Source organism: Schistocerca cancellata, chromosome 1, assembly GCF_023864275.1.
Source record: "Schistocerca cancellata isolate TAMUIC-IGC-003103 chromosome 1, iqSchCanc2.1, whole genome shotgun sequence".
In the NCBI taxonomy this organism is placed as follows: domain Eukaryota; kingdom Metazoa; phylum Arthropoda; class Insecta; order Orthoptera; family Acrididae; genus Schistocerca; species Schistocerca cancellata.
The window spans coordinates 692,531,485-692,544,726 of record NC_064626.1 but is presented as its reverse complement, the minus strand read 5'-3'; the positions used below and the strand labels follow the sequence as shown (position 1 = coordinate 692,544,726).

The window sequence follows — 13,242 nt, the reverse complement described above, 5'->3', positions numbered from 1 at the left end:
TAGTCTGCAGTTCAAACATTGTTAATGCACCTATGTTCAGATCGCATACGATGGCATCAAGCGCAGTGAGACAGCGCTGTTTATTTTTGTAGTCAACATCACTGAAACTCCACAAACACCTACGCATAGAATACACGTTCATGAAGCGAATAATTCGCTCAGTTTCCCGCTTCATATTTAACGTTGCTGACATGCTAACGGCATGGCATCTAGCCTCAAATCACATGCAACTACTACTTTCGTGTCACCGAAGTTGGAATAAGCCGAAACTCTTTGGTTTCGACAGCGATTCTGCGCGCCGCGCTCCGCAATGGGTAGCACAGTTTCGAAACTTAGTTTCGCAACCTAGTGACGTATTGTAAACTAGCCATAACGTTGTTTTATTTTATTATTGAAAATACTGACGAAAACTGAGTTATCCTTTTCTGTCAGTAGCTCTTGTGAAGAAGGTTATTACAGCATGTGTCAAAGAAGTTGTACGGGATCCGGTGATGCAGTAAAATTATAGATCAGTTTAGAAATGTGGAGGGGCGGAAACTGGCAGCCGACGAAACACGCTCGCTCAGATTTCACTTTTCGATGCGGCGTGGCGCTGCCTGACGCTCGTCGACGAACCGGTCACGTGATGCGTCGCTCAAGGCCAAGGTCAGTCGCGCTATACGACCTTGGTGGAGGCTTCCTGGCCGAGATGTGGGCCAGAGCCGACCAGCAGCCGGAAACTGCTTGCGAGGGCGGGGCCAGGTGTTGCGCCTGTCTAGACTCGCAGTCTGCTTTTAACTGGTGGCTGCTCTCCGTTTACGCAGTCCAGCGGGTATTCTGTCTATAGGGCGAAACCTCTGCTTAGCGAGAAGTCATTCAAGCTATTCAAATTTTAAATTACTGGGAAATGTTTTGTTTATTCGCAACCACTGGGCGCTTTTCGTATTCAGGACCCTAATTCGAAAATGTTTTCAGAATGAGATTTTCACTCTGCAGCGGAGTGTGCGCTGATATGAAACTTCCTGGCAGACTAAAACTGTGTGCCCGACCGAGACTCGAACTCGGGAATGTTTTGTTTATTCGCAATCACTGGACACGTTTCTTTTCAAAGGGTGAATATTATTTGTTAAACGCGCGCGCGTATGCGTTTGTGTGTGTGTGTGTGTGTGTGTGTGTGTGTGTCTTACAATGACGGTCATCGACCGACGACCTTGCGTTCAGGCCTCACCTATGGATTTGAGCTATGTTCAAAATATTCCTATAAACTAAAGACAATCATTTAACTGTAAATGAAACTCAAATCGGACTGTAGAACAGAGACATTCTCATTTCTGTATAGATTAAAAGCGAACGAGTTTCATGGGGATATTGAAAGTGGCCATAGAGGGAGGTGGGCGGGAGGGGGGGGGGGAATCTATGACAAAACTCCACTTACAAAACATTCAAATACACGACAATTGCGTCTTGTGTGATACAAGTAACCACCATTAGCTCTTGTGACGACATAATAACAAAATGTATTATGCCCATAGATGTCCTTAAGACCTTCTTGCCCCCCCCCCCCGCCCCCCCTGGAATCTGGAGTACAGATTATTTATTCCTTACAGAACTCTCATACACTTCTACAAATGGTTTTCCGTGGTTCCACTAAACCTCTCGTTTGGCCAATTGCAGCGTTACGTGGCTGATAGCAGTCACCTAAAAAATTCAGTGCTTGTGGCGTGACACATCTCTAAACTGACCAAAATGGCAATTTTAGAGTCATTGAACCTATGGATTAATTTCTGTTGACACTGATGTGCCTGAAGATTAAGTAATCTTCATCGAAACCGATAATATTTACAAAAGAAAATAGTCGTTTCGATCTCTCTGTCAATGAAATATCTTTGTCTCTCATGTTAGTCTCGCGGTTTCACGACAAATGCCTCCGGTTACAGTTGCTACTGGTTACATTTGATCCATGACACGCTCTAGTTTCCTTCAGACTGACAAGGGAACTGATGCCTCGGCCAGTCTGACGGATCAGGATGGGAGTTTGGTTCTTCCTTAAGGGCCGAAGGGTGGGGGGGGGGGAGGTGAGGGGATTCAGCAGCTGGTCCCCTCCTACCCGTCACTCGGCACGCCCTTGCTCACAACTTCATTTCCAACAGAGTAACGGAATCTGTTTCACTGCATCGAAAGGTATACGTATCGCCGAATTTAAGTCTGCTGCTACAGTTCGACACAGGTTTAGAGAAAACAATGAAGAAAAGCAAAAGAGACAAAAAATTTAAATGCAGGTTTTGTAATTCTTAGGGAGATAGGTTCATAAATCGGCCACAAGATCACACCATTGTAATAGAATGTCAAGATAGTCACCCGTTCGACGCCCAAAGAAATCTTTACGCGTTGCAGCGACTGCTGTCCACTATGTTATGTGAAGGAGATTGTTATTAAACGCATTCGACAGCCATGATAATATGGCATCGAATCAAAACGACTGATTGTATCTTCCCGCGTACACCGCAAGTTGGCATGCAGAATACAGATTTAGATCGTCCCAACCGTGTGAGATTCGCAAATGTTACACTTGGGAACATATAGGACCACGATAAGTTCTTATGGGGAAGAAACTTTACATTTCACTGAAATGAGTAAATTCAGGACGGCTGCCACATTTGCTGTTCAAAGGAAACGAATAAAATACTTATTTTTTCGATGATTCGTGTAAAAGTTTAACGTAAACTGAGATGCATAGACAATGTAGAATTCCGTTCGCAGCAAGAATCGTTAAGAGCCTATGCTACCTAGTGCTGCTGTCATCTTTCACTCATATCGAGAAGGAATGAAGTTATGTCGCTCCACAACACTATGGGGCAGCCCCACATTTCATATGGGAATCCTAGAAAAACTTAAGAAGTAATTTCACTGATCTGGATTAGTACGAGGGTATCCATTACACAGCCACCTGAAATTCCACAGTGAAGTTGACTGAAGTGTTATGTGTCGAAGCAAACATTTTCGCGTGGAAGAAAATCAGTTCTGTGGCTGCGAAAAACAATTACTTCACCACAGGTGCGGATACGAGGTTTGCCTGACTCCACCATTTTTAGTAGTATTTCACTTAATAAGATACGGTAAATCCTCCACCGAACGCGTTAAGGAGGAGATACAGCCCAATCAGATGGTCGTGAGCAATACAGCCATTACCACATATATACCTTTTCTGCATTAAGGCAAACGGACGCTGTTTTCAGCAACATCTCTAAAACAATATTCTTCACACGGTAGTTTGAACAGCATCTCAGAACGTCACTAGCAAAGTGTTCCTTTTTATCTCATAGAAACACTTTAAAAATCTGCATATTTAGTTTATTTACAACTTTGTAGGTGCGTATGTGTATGGTTTTGCGTTATTAGGTATGTCTTATTTTCTAAAATATTTATTATATTTTTTAGAATATCGTGTATCGGAGTTGGCTGAGTGGATGGTATCCGGAGACCGTCACCAATAATAATAACATATAGCGCGCTTCAAACTTATCGTGCAGTGCTCAGTTGAAAATTTGTGAGAAAAGTACGTACAGAAACCTTTAATTTTAACAGTGTTGGAATAGTAACGAGAGCTTTGTAGTTGTGCATGTGTTACCGGAAACAGGTGCCTGCCTCAACGTACTTCCTGTGGGGAAGCAGCTTCATGGCTCGTGACCTTCACTGCGACCAAACCGTAACGACCGTCTCTCTGCCACTAGCTCGTTTCGGCGTTCAACGACAGAGTATGATTTCGCTTCGTATTTCATCCACATTTTGTCCGTGAGATGCAAAGCAAGTGCAACAGAATCAAGTAAGCAGTTCATATTAGATTAGCGCGAATAATAATTGTGATAGCGACAATAAACCTAGGCATTTCACCTGACGTGGGACTCACTGGCAACCTGATGCAACTTGTTCCCCAAGTGAAGTATAGTAAAATCGATTTCGTTGATTTTTGGACGAAATGGCGGCTACTGGGTTTAATATATCACCTACAGATAAGGTCCTGTCAAGAGAGTAAGATTACAAAAGGGAGGGGAGGGGGGGGGGGGGTTAGGATTTGGCATAGCATGAGGTAAATTCTGGAATTGATCACGTTTCTAAACAGGGAATACAAGTCTGAAGTCTGACCCAGCGGCCGTGCATTACTTCACGCAGCTATGTCACACACCACACTCGAAACTACGGAATTTTACACTACGCCATGAACAATGTTCACATCTCTTAACAATCGGTTGTAGTGGTATAGTTGAATGGTTGATAGCGATCTCGACGCTTTTCTTTCACTTCAATGGAGGTGGCAAGCATGTGGTGAACGGAATGTTTTTACTGTGCAAAACTATGCATTTTGGGCTACAAACTGATCTTTTGTTGTGTAAATACCTGTAAATGTGTAGAAAACGAGAAGCAACCAGTCAAATTTTATTGTCTTTCTATAGAGTGTAATAGTTTCGAACCAACCACTCATCGTCACGTTCCAGAATATTTACAACAGCGTAGATTTTCAGCTTGCGTTATTTTATGTTCATGTCGTGTTCTCTTGTATTGGTATGCTGACTATGTTAAAACTCTCTTTTATAGAAATTCAGGGTATACTTAGAAAAACACTTTTGTAGCCTATGCTGTCTGCATTTTCACAGTGGGTGAATGTGTGCAGCTGTAGCTGGACAGTCTAAAGCCAACTTACCTTGAATAAAACAAATGCTACATGTGGAGATTGAACATTCTGCACGACATTACGAGAAGATGACTGTCATCACAGTCACTGTGAGTACCGTAAGTGATTATTTAATGCCACGGAGGTTATTTATATTTCTCAAAACTAACAGCTTTCAGCCATTTTAATTAAAACATGTTATTGCTTTATATGTGCAACAGATAAAAATGACACTTATCTAGCATATACAAGAAGCACCGTTCATATTACAATGTGCAGGCATTCGGTAGGTGTATATCTCTAAATAAAGAAAACAAAGATTGAAAATTGTCATCAATAAAAATCCTGGAAATAAATGGACATTACCACGGCTTCCAGAATTTATTCTAGGCATAATAACTCTTAAATGTATTGCCGTTGCTCCCGACGTAACGATTTTTTGCCTCTATGATTATTATTGGCCAGAAGAAGTAACTGGACACAGGCAACTGAAATTCAGAAAATTATTTCTGCATTCTCTATTCAAATGGTACTTTCTGCATCCCAGTATATTGCAACTGACTTTGAACCTGTATGTAAGGACTGCAATTTGAACTACTATTCCCTGAGCACAATAGTATTAGTAGTAATTGTTTATCACTTGCTATCTTTACTTTTCTCCGTTCTTTTGTTCACTCACTGCTTTCTGTACTGCATCTTTTATTACACAGTCCATTCTCATGCAGTGTCCCTTCGTATACCTTCCTCAGATGTCTATTTTCTTAATATTTGCCATTCATCATTCACATAATTTACTATGACATCATTTCTTATTTGCTCCTAATAATTCACATTTTACACATTCTTCAAGTCTCACAGTTAGAAAAGTTTTAAAAGCTCCTCTTTACATCTTCGTTCTTTCCATATCTAAGCACGACAATTGTTTTAATTCTAAGTCTCACACGAAATGTATAAAATAGACAAGAACAGCTTGGGGAACAGAACCAGAAACTGTGTGAGAACTCTCGTACGTGCTTTGTCGTACTCTACAGCTGAGTATACTTGCCCTGTATTTTACTGACATTAACATACAAAAACGTAATTAAGCTAGTCACTACACAACGAGAAAAAATTATTAATACTGAATCATCCTCAGAACAGGGATCAGTTGGCGTTGAAGTGGGTGAATATTTGCTTCTTCTTCCAGTCGAAAAGAACGCGATGCCATCCGCTAATTGTGGGTCAAACGGTTCAAATGGCTCTGAGCACTATGGGACTTAACATCTGAGGTCATCAGTCCCCTAGAATTTAGAACTACTTAAACCTACCTAACCTAAGGACATCACACACACCCATGCCAGAGGCAGGATTCGAACCTGCGACCGTAGCAATTGCGCGGTTCCGGACTGAAGCTCCTAGAACCGTTCTGTCACTGCGGCGGGGGCTAATTGTGCAGTTCTGCTTGTGGAGCGCTGCAATGTTGTTAACATACACTGACGGAAAGAATACCAACACCAAGGAGGACATATGTGACTTAAACGAAAGTTGGTAGGCGCGTTTCTACATCTGAAAGATGTTATTCAAATTTCGCCGGTTTGCTTTAAGTACACGCTGTTAACAGTCGTGAGCGTTACTTTCCTTTGAGACTGGACGTTGTGAGTTGATGTTAGTCAAGAACACCTTTAAGGCGACAAAGTCGCCATTATCGATACGTCAGTGGGTTTGAACGAGGTCATGTAATAGTCAACGAGAAACTGGATGTTCATTCTGCGATACTGCAGAAAGTCTTGGCAAAAACATACCCACTTTACATGATTGCTGGCAGCTGTTGTCACGAGAAAGTAAGGTCGAAGAAGACGGGGCTCCGGACGGCCACGTAGCACTCGATATTCAGATCTGTCTCCAACCGAGCACATGTTGAACATCGTCGGACGACAACTCCAGCGTCATCCACAAACCCCATTAACCGTCCCTGCATCGACGGACCAAGTGTAACAGACAAGGTCAAACTGAAGGCCAAGAAGACAGCTGTGGTCTAATTCAGCAAAAAAGGCCAACATTATGGGACCAATTAAGATCACACAAATTAAATCCACTGGAGTTATTCTGTGCTGTACTGTACTGTACTGTACAAGAGCACCACACAGTCAAAAACACTCTATGACAATAGTGTCTGGGGCCTCACGAGTAAAATCTGTATTAATGAAATTCAACTATTTGTAAATTAATGTTATAGATGGATTTTAAGAGGAATTAGATACTTGAGATTCGTGGGCTTAACCAAGACATGAACATGTTAGAGATCGCGGTTCAGAAGCGATCAACAAATCTACATAGCAAGATTGACCAGGTCCGTGAGACGATTTGCCAGTTGGAACATACTGGCACTAGCATAGGTTCAAAGTATACATGTCGTTATCCCATGTGGCCTACAGAAATTTTAAATCACAGTTTTTGCAGGTAGGCTTATGGAACCTGTGGCTCTGAAAACCCGTCTCCAAAATGAAACAAAATGAACAAACGTCCTCACCTCTTACACGCTGCAAAGAACTGATGGTCACCCAGAGGCGATTGGACTTCATCATAGACGGAAAAAATCATTCTAGCGACGATTGGTCCGCAAAGGAGGAATCCATTGATATAAGCGACTTTCAGAAAGGGCAGGGTGTTGTGGCCCAGCGTCTGGGAACGAGCATCTCGGAAACAGCGAAGCTCGTTGATTGTGTGCGCAGCTCTCATGGGCATCTTTGGAAAGTGATTGAGGGCCGGTGAAACCACGAGTAGGCGACAGGGTGTTGGACGTCCACGTGAAATCGTGGAGGTTGAAAGCTTGCCGGCTCTGTAAAACAGAATAGGCGGCGATCTGTGGCAGCCCTGGCGACAGAGTACAATGTTGCCGCGAGCCCAAGTGTCACGGGACACATCGTTCCGCACACATTGTTGAACATGGAGCTCTGCAACAGACGAGCCTTACCTGTTGACCTAACGACATCATCGATTATAATTGCAGCAGGCAGGCGATCATCGAGACTGGACCATGGATGAATGGAAACGTGTCGCCTAGTCGGATGAATCATGTTTCTCGTTACACCAGGTCGATTTTTAGTGCCCGGATGCACCGTCATGCTGGCGAATAGCCGCTTGAAACGTGCACTATGGCGCAGATTCACGGCTGTGGGAGGTAGTGTTATGCTCCGGAGGACGTTCCCCTGGGCTTTCAAGGTATTGCGACCACCTGCATCCCTTCGTGTTTGATGTCTTCCCCGACAGCGATAGCATATTCCAGTAGAACAATTGCCCATGTCACAAGGCCAGAATCGTACCACAGTGGTTTGAGAAGCATTTCAAATAGTGCCTAATTAACTAGGATTTTTATGTCTTTAGTAATGCATTATAAGAACTAAGAATTTTAAGAAAGAAGTATTTTTGTAAACGTTCAATGTTTTGAATGTACTGCACGCCCTATTTTAGACACACAAAAGGGCAAGTTTTCAGAAAGCAATAAATACCTGATCCTTCTGTACTAGTGCTGTCCTGTGATGGGAACGGTAGTACTACGAAGGCCCAGCTGCAAATTTTTAGTTATACACTTTCTCCTCATCTAGCTAATAAAATCATCCTCTAAGTATAAGCAAAAAATTTCATTAAAAGCAAGAAGTCGAATGTTACTCTTTCGTAAATCTGTAACGTCTTATATAAAAAGATCGTAGCTCGTACCTCTTAGGCTAGGGTTCTTCTTGCCCCTGCGTAGTGATCGGGGCGTTGGCCTTCCGGAACTCAGTCTTTTAGGAAACGCGAACATCGCTTGTGAAGCGAGCATCAGCATTGAAGATACAAATACCAACCCTGAAACATAAAATACAGGCAGAGATGTTAGACTGACGCTATTGTACACTGTCGCTTAACTTAAAAAGTCGCTCAGTATATGAAAAGAGTCTGCTTCTAGTAGTATCTGTGCACTATAATCGTATGTTACATCGGGCACCATAAACAAGTACATGTATCTTTTTATCAGAACAAGACAACTTGAGGCAAGAACATGATTTCAGGGAATAGTGAATTTCAATTGCTTTCAGATCTGGAAGGATTTACTGTCAACACTTTAGTATGATGATTGTAAGAATGTACGACAACATTTCAGTTAGGCATGTTTGGCCTCGGAACAGTTGAAAATGCCCGTGGAAACTTATGCAACGTATTCCCATACATGAGTAAGCGGTAAAATTTAAGAAAATAAAAAATTAAGATTTTATGGATTGTATACCTAACTCGAAGGACTCGGTGGAGGCGAAGCTGTTTTCTTAGTTTGTGTTTATCAGTAAACGTTATATATCTTACTCTCAGCCATCAAATAAGACAAATGATTCGCTTATTTCTGTCTTTACAACACAACGTTGTAAATGTTTGGATGATATACAGTGAGGTGACAAAAGTCTAGGGGTGTCTCCTAAAATTGTGTCGGACCTCCTTTTGCCCGGAGTAGTGGCAGCAACTCGACGTGGCATGGACTCAAAAAATCGTTGGAAGTCCTCTGCAGAAATATTGAACCATACTGCCTCTATGGCCATCCATAATAGCGAAAGCGTTGCCGATGCGGAATTTTGAGCACGAAATGGCCTGTCGATTACGTCCCATAAATGTTCGATGAGATTCATGTCTGGCGATCCGGGTGGCCAAATCATTCCCTCGGAATGTCCAGAATGTTCTTCAAACTAAACGTGAACAATTGTGCGCACTGTTACCCATAGCACAAGTCCATGAGTGGCTGCAAATGGTCTCCAAGTAGCCGAACATAACCATTTCCAGTCAGTGATCATTTCAGTCGGACCAGAGGACCCAGTCCATTCCACGTAAACACAGCCCATGCCATTATGGAGTCACTACCATCTTCCACAGTGTCTTTTTAAACACTTGGATTCACAGCTTGATGGAGTCTGCGCCATCCTCTAACCCTACCATCAGCTCTTACCAACGAAAATCGGAACTCGTCTGACCAGGCCACGGATTTCTAGTCGTCTAGGATCCAAATGATATTGTCACGAGCCTAGGGGAGGCGCTGCAGGCGATGTCTTGCTGCTAACAAAGCACTCGCGTCGGTCGTCTGCTGCCATAGTCCATTAATGCTAAATTTCGCCGCACTGTCCTAACGGATACGTTCGTCGTACGCCCCACATTTATTTCTGCAGTTGTTTCACGCAGTGTTGCTTGTCTGTTAGCACTAACAACTCTGCGCAAATACTGCTGCTCTCAGTAGTTAAGTGAAGGGCGTCAGCCACTGCGTTGTCGGTGGTGAGAGGCAGTGCCTCAAATTTGGCATTTTCGGTACACTCTTCACATTGCGGATCTCAGTATAGCGAATTCTGTAACGATTTCCGAAATGCAATGTCCCATACTTCTAGCTCCAAATACCATTCCGAGTTCAAAGTCTGTTAACTCCCGTCGTGCAGACATAATCCCGTCGGAAAACTTTCCACATGAATCACCTGAGTACAAATGACAGCTCCGTCAGTGATCTGGCCTTTTATATCTAGCGTACGCGATACTACCGCCGTCTGTATGTGTACATATGGTAGTCCCATGACTTTTGTGGCCTTAGTGTAGTTACGTATTTACGTGTGTCGTAGCATCGCGTAGTAACAGATAGCATAGGAGTAGCGTTAGATACTGTAGTAACTTCGAGAGTGCAAACGCTATTTTTTCAAAGTTGAAAGCTGGTGATTGCTGGCTGAGTTGTGTGCCTGGACAAGGATGAAACTCGGTGGCAGTGACACGTGGTTTAAGAAAAACTCGGCAGAAGCGGAAAGATGGCTAAAATATCGTAACCTGTTGGATTTGGCTGTGACCGCGAATAAAGTTAGTATACTGTATAATTAAGGTTTAATTACGCTTTCCTTGAGTTCATGCAGTATCATGGTTGGAGGTTTTCACTTTTCCACTCTCCCGGAATGATGGCCTCACTTTGTGTCCAAAATTTTGATGTATGACAAGAGACGAATACTTCTGGGTAACAGCTACAACTAGAATATTTACATGTTACAGAGCGTTAGGTCAACAAACGTGTCTGTACAGCACTACTCGCGACAAATTAAGGGTCTCTGGCTGGAAATTAACACAGTGAGCGCCGTCTCACAGGTGTTTCGGTGGGTCAGGATCTGAGGAATTCAAGGGCCATTGAAGTGTAGCACTTTGAAGTATTACTTGTGCTGTTCCAGTGACTTGCGGGCAATTTGAATTCTGTGACAAGACGAATTATCTTACCGGAACAACTCACTATTCATAAGAAGGGCAGTCATCATGCATGAGCGAAAGCGATCTCTGAGCAACGATTCGTAACCAAATCGGTCAAGAATGCTTTCCACGAAGATCAACGGTTCTCTAATACGCATGGATTCTGTCTCACGGAAGCCTATTAACCAACGAGCATATGTTTTTGAATAAGAATTGTAAAACGACATTGCACACTTCAGTATAAATAAAAGGGAAATTTCTTTTCATACGGGGACAAAAGGAACTCAAGAATATGTACAACATGTACTAAGTTACAACATTTTGCTAAACTCAGGTAACTTAGAGGTCAAAGTATAGCCCTTGTCATCTACCCAATGAAATGCTTCAATGAAACATGAAGTGTACGGAGGAAGGGGATCGGCACGCCTTCCCACTCGGAAAGCAGCGAGTTAGACCGCGTGGTTAGCCGGGAGGGCAGTTTGGAGTGAGTGAAATGCGTACAGAAAGTATCTCATATATCTTAAATAGCTACTTCACTATCGCACCTTACGTAAAAAAGTGCTCAAATACTTTTGTATCTTTCTGCATCTGTGATAATAACTTCACTATAAAAAAACAACAACAAAACTGAAGGCAGTTTGACATCTATGTGCATCGGTGAAATAAAAGTCTGATGCTAGGCAACATTCAGTACTATGTTGCTCCATCCCGTGCACTGGAACATGCTTGGATCCGCCTTGCCATACTGTCCATGGTTGGATTCAACTATCCTGTTATCAAGTAGACGACGGCAGCCATAGGCTAAGTCGGACTTTAACAGTGGACAGACGGACTGCTGCTTCAGCGCCTCCATCACACTTCAGAATCTCTCTACTAAGGTCCAGTATATGTTGCTGGCTACGGGCGTGAAAATTTCATTTTTCAAGGTTTCGTTCGGAGGAAGCCGTACGCTTGAGTATTCGACGAACGTGTTCTGTCGGCGACCGAAGCACAAACTGTGTCGGAGCAAATGAGATCGAGGGATAGTAAGAGGCACTGGGACAGAACAATAGCTGCATCACCGGAGAACAATACGTCCAAGCGGTGGGACCTCGATACAATTGTACCACGTGACTGCATAATCAAACAGCGGCACATCGGCCAGGAGTAAGAGTACTTTCCTTCCGTGGAGCGGTGCTGTGGCAGCTGCCCACGTTGTGTCATCATACGTTAGTGTTTACAGTTTGCACGCTGGCCGAAACAATTAATGGCTCGGTCAAGCCATCTAGATCCACTCTGGTAATCGTTCTTGGTATTATATACATTCACCTTCAATTTGTGACAGTGTACGAGAGGCGTTCAATAAGTAATGAAACACTTTTTTTTTCTTAGGTCAATTTCGATTGAAAATGCGGAATTTGCTGTGCGACGTAGTGGCATATTCCAGCTTCAGCCCGTATAGTTTCATGAAGTTGCGATAGATGGCGGCGCTCTAAGTAGCCTTCAAAATGGCTTTTGTAACGGAGGTGCATTCCAAGAACAGAGCTGTCAGTGACTATCTTGTAGCGGAAAACCAGAGCATCGCAGATATTCATAGGCGCTTGCGGAACGTCTACGGAGACCTGGCAGCAATAAAAGCACGTTGAGTCGTAGAGCGAGGTGTCCATCATCACCGCAAGATCGCGCAAACCTGTTCGATGTCTCGCGTACCGGCTGACCACACAGCTGTGCCGTCTACAGTGTTGGAACGTGCAATACACGCTCATTCGAGGTGATCGACGGGTCACATTCAATTTCGCTCATGCCGGCCGGCCGCACACAGCTGTGAATCCTGCAGTGTTGGAACGTGCAGACACTCTCATTCGAGGTCACAGACTAACACCTCGCTGCTCAGCTGGGACGTCTCTGTTAGTAGTGCTGACACACTCGTCCACCAGATGGAGTAGTAAAAGGTGTGTCCCTCTTGGTTCCTCACCTCCTAAGAGAAGATCATAAAGGGCACCAAAGGACCATCTGTCCACGGTTGCTTCTACATCTACATCTGCATTTATACTCCGCAAGCCACCCAACGGTGCGTGGCGGAGGGCACTTTACGTGCCACTGTCATTACCTCCCTTTCCTGTTCCAGTCGTGTATGGTTCGCGGGAAGAACGACTGCTGGAAAGCCTCCGTGCGCGCTCGAATATCTCTAATTTTACATTTGTGATCTCCTCGGGAGGTATAAGTAGGAGGAAGCAATATATTCGATACCTCATCCAGAAACGCACCCTCTCGAAACCTGGACAGCAAGCTACACCGCAATGCAGAGCGCCTCTCTTGCAGAGTCTGCCACTTGAATTTGCTAAACATCTCCGTAACGCTATCACGCTTACCAAGTAACCCTGTGACGAAACGCGCCGCTCTTCTTT

The 13,242-nt window shown here is 43.7% G+C and overlaps 1 protein-coding gene across 1 annotated transcript in view; it reads right to left on the bottom strand.

Moving 5' to 3' along the window:
- LOC126184451 (solute carrier organic anion transporter family member 74D-like) overlaps positions 1 to 13,242 on the bottom strand; it is an 84,366-nt gene that overhangs the window by 30,914 nt on the left and 40,210 nt on the right. Inside the window, exon 5 of the mRNA XM_049926844.1 lies at positions 8,345 to 8,473. Coding sequence (XP_049782801.1) covers positions 8,345 to 8,473 — 129 coding nt within the window. The remainder of the gene's footprint in view (positions 1 to 8,344; positions 8,474 to 13,242) is intronic.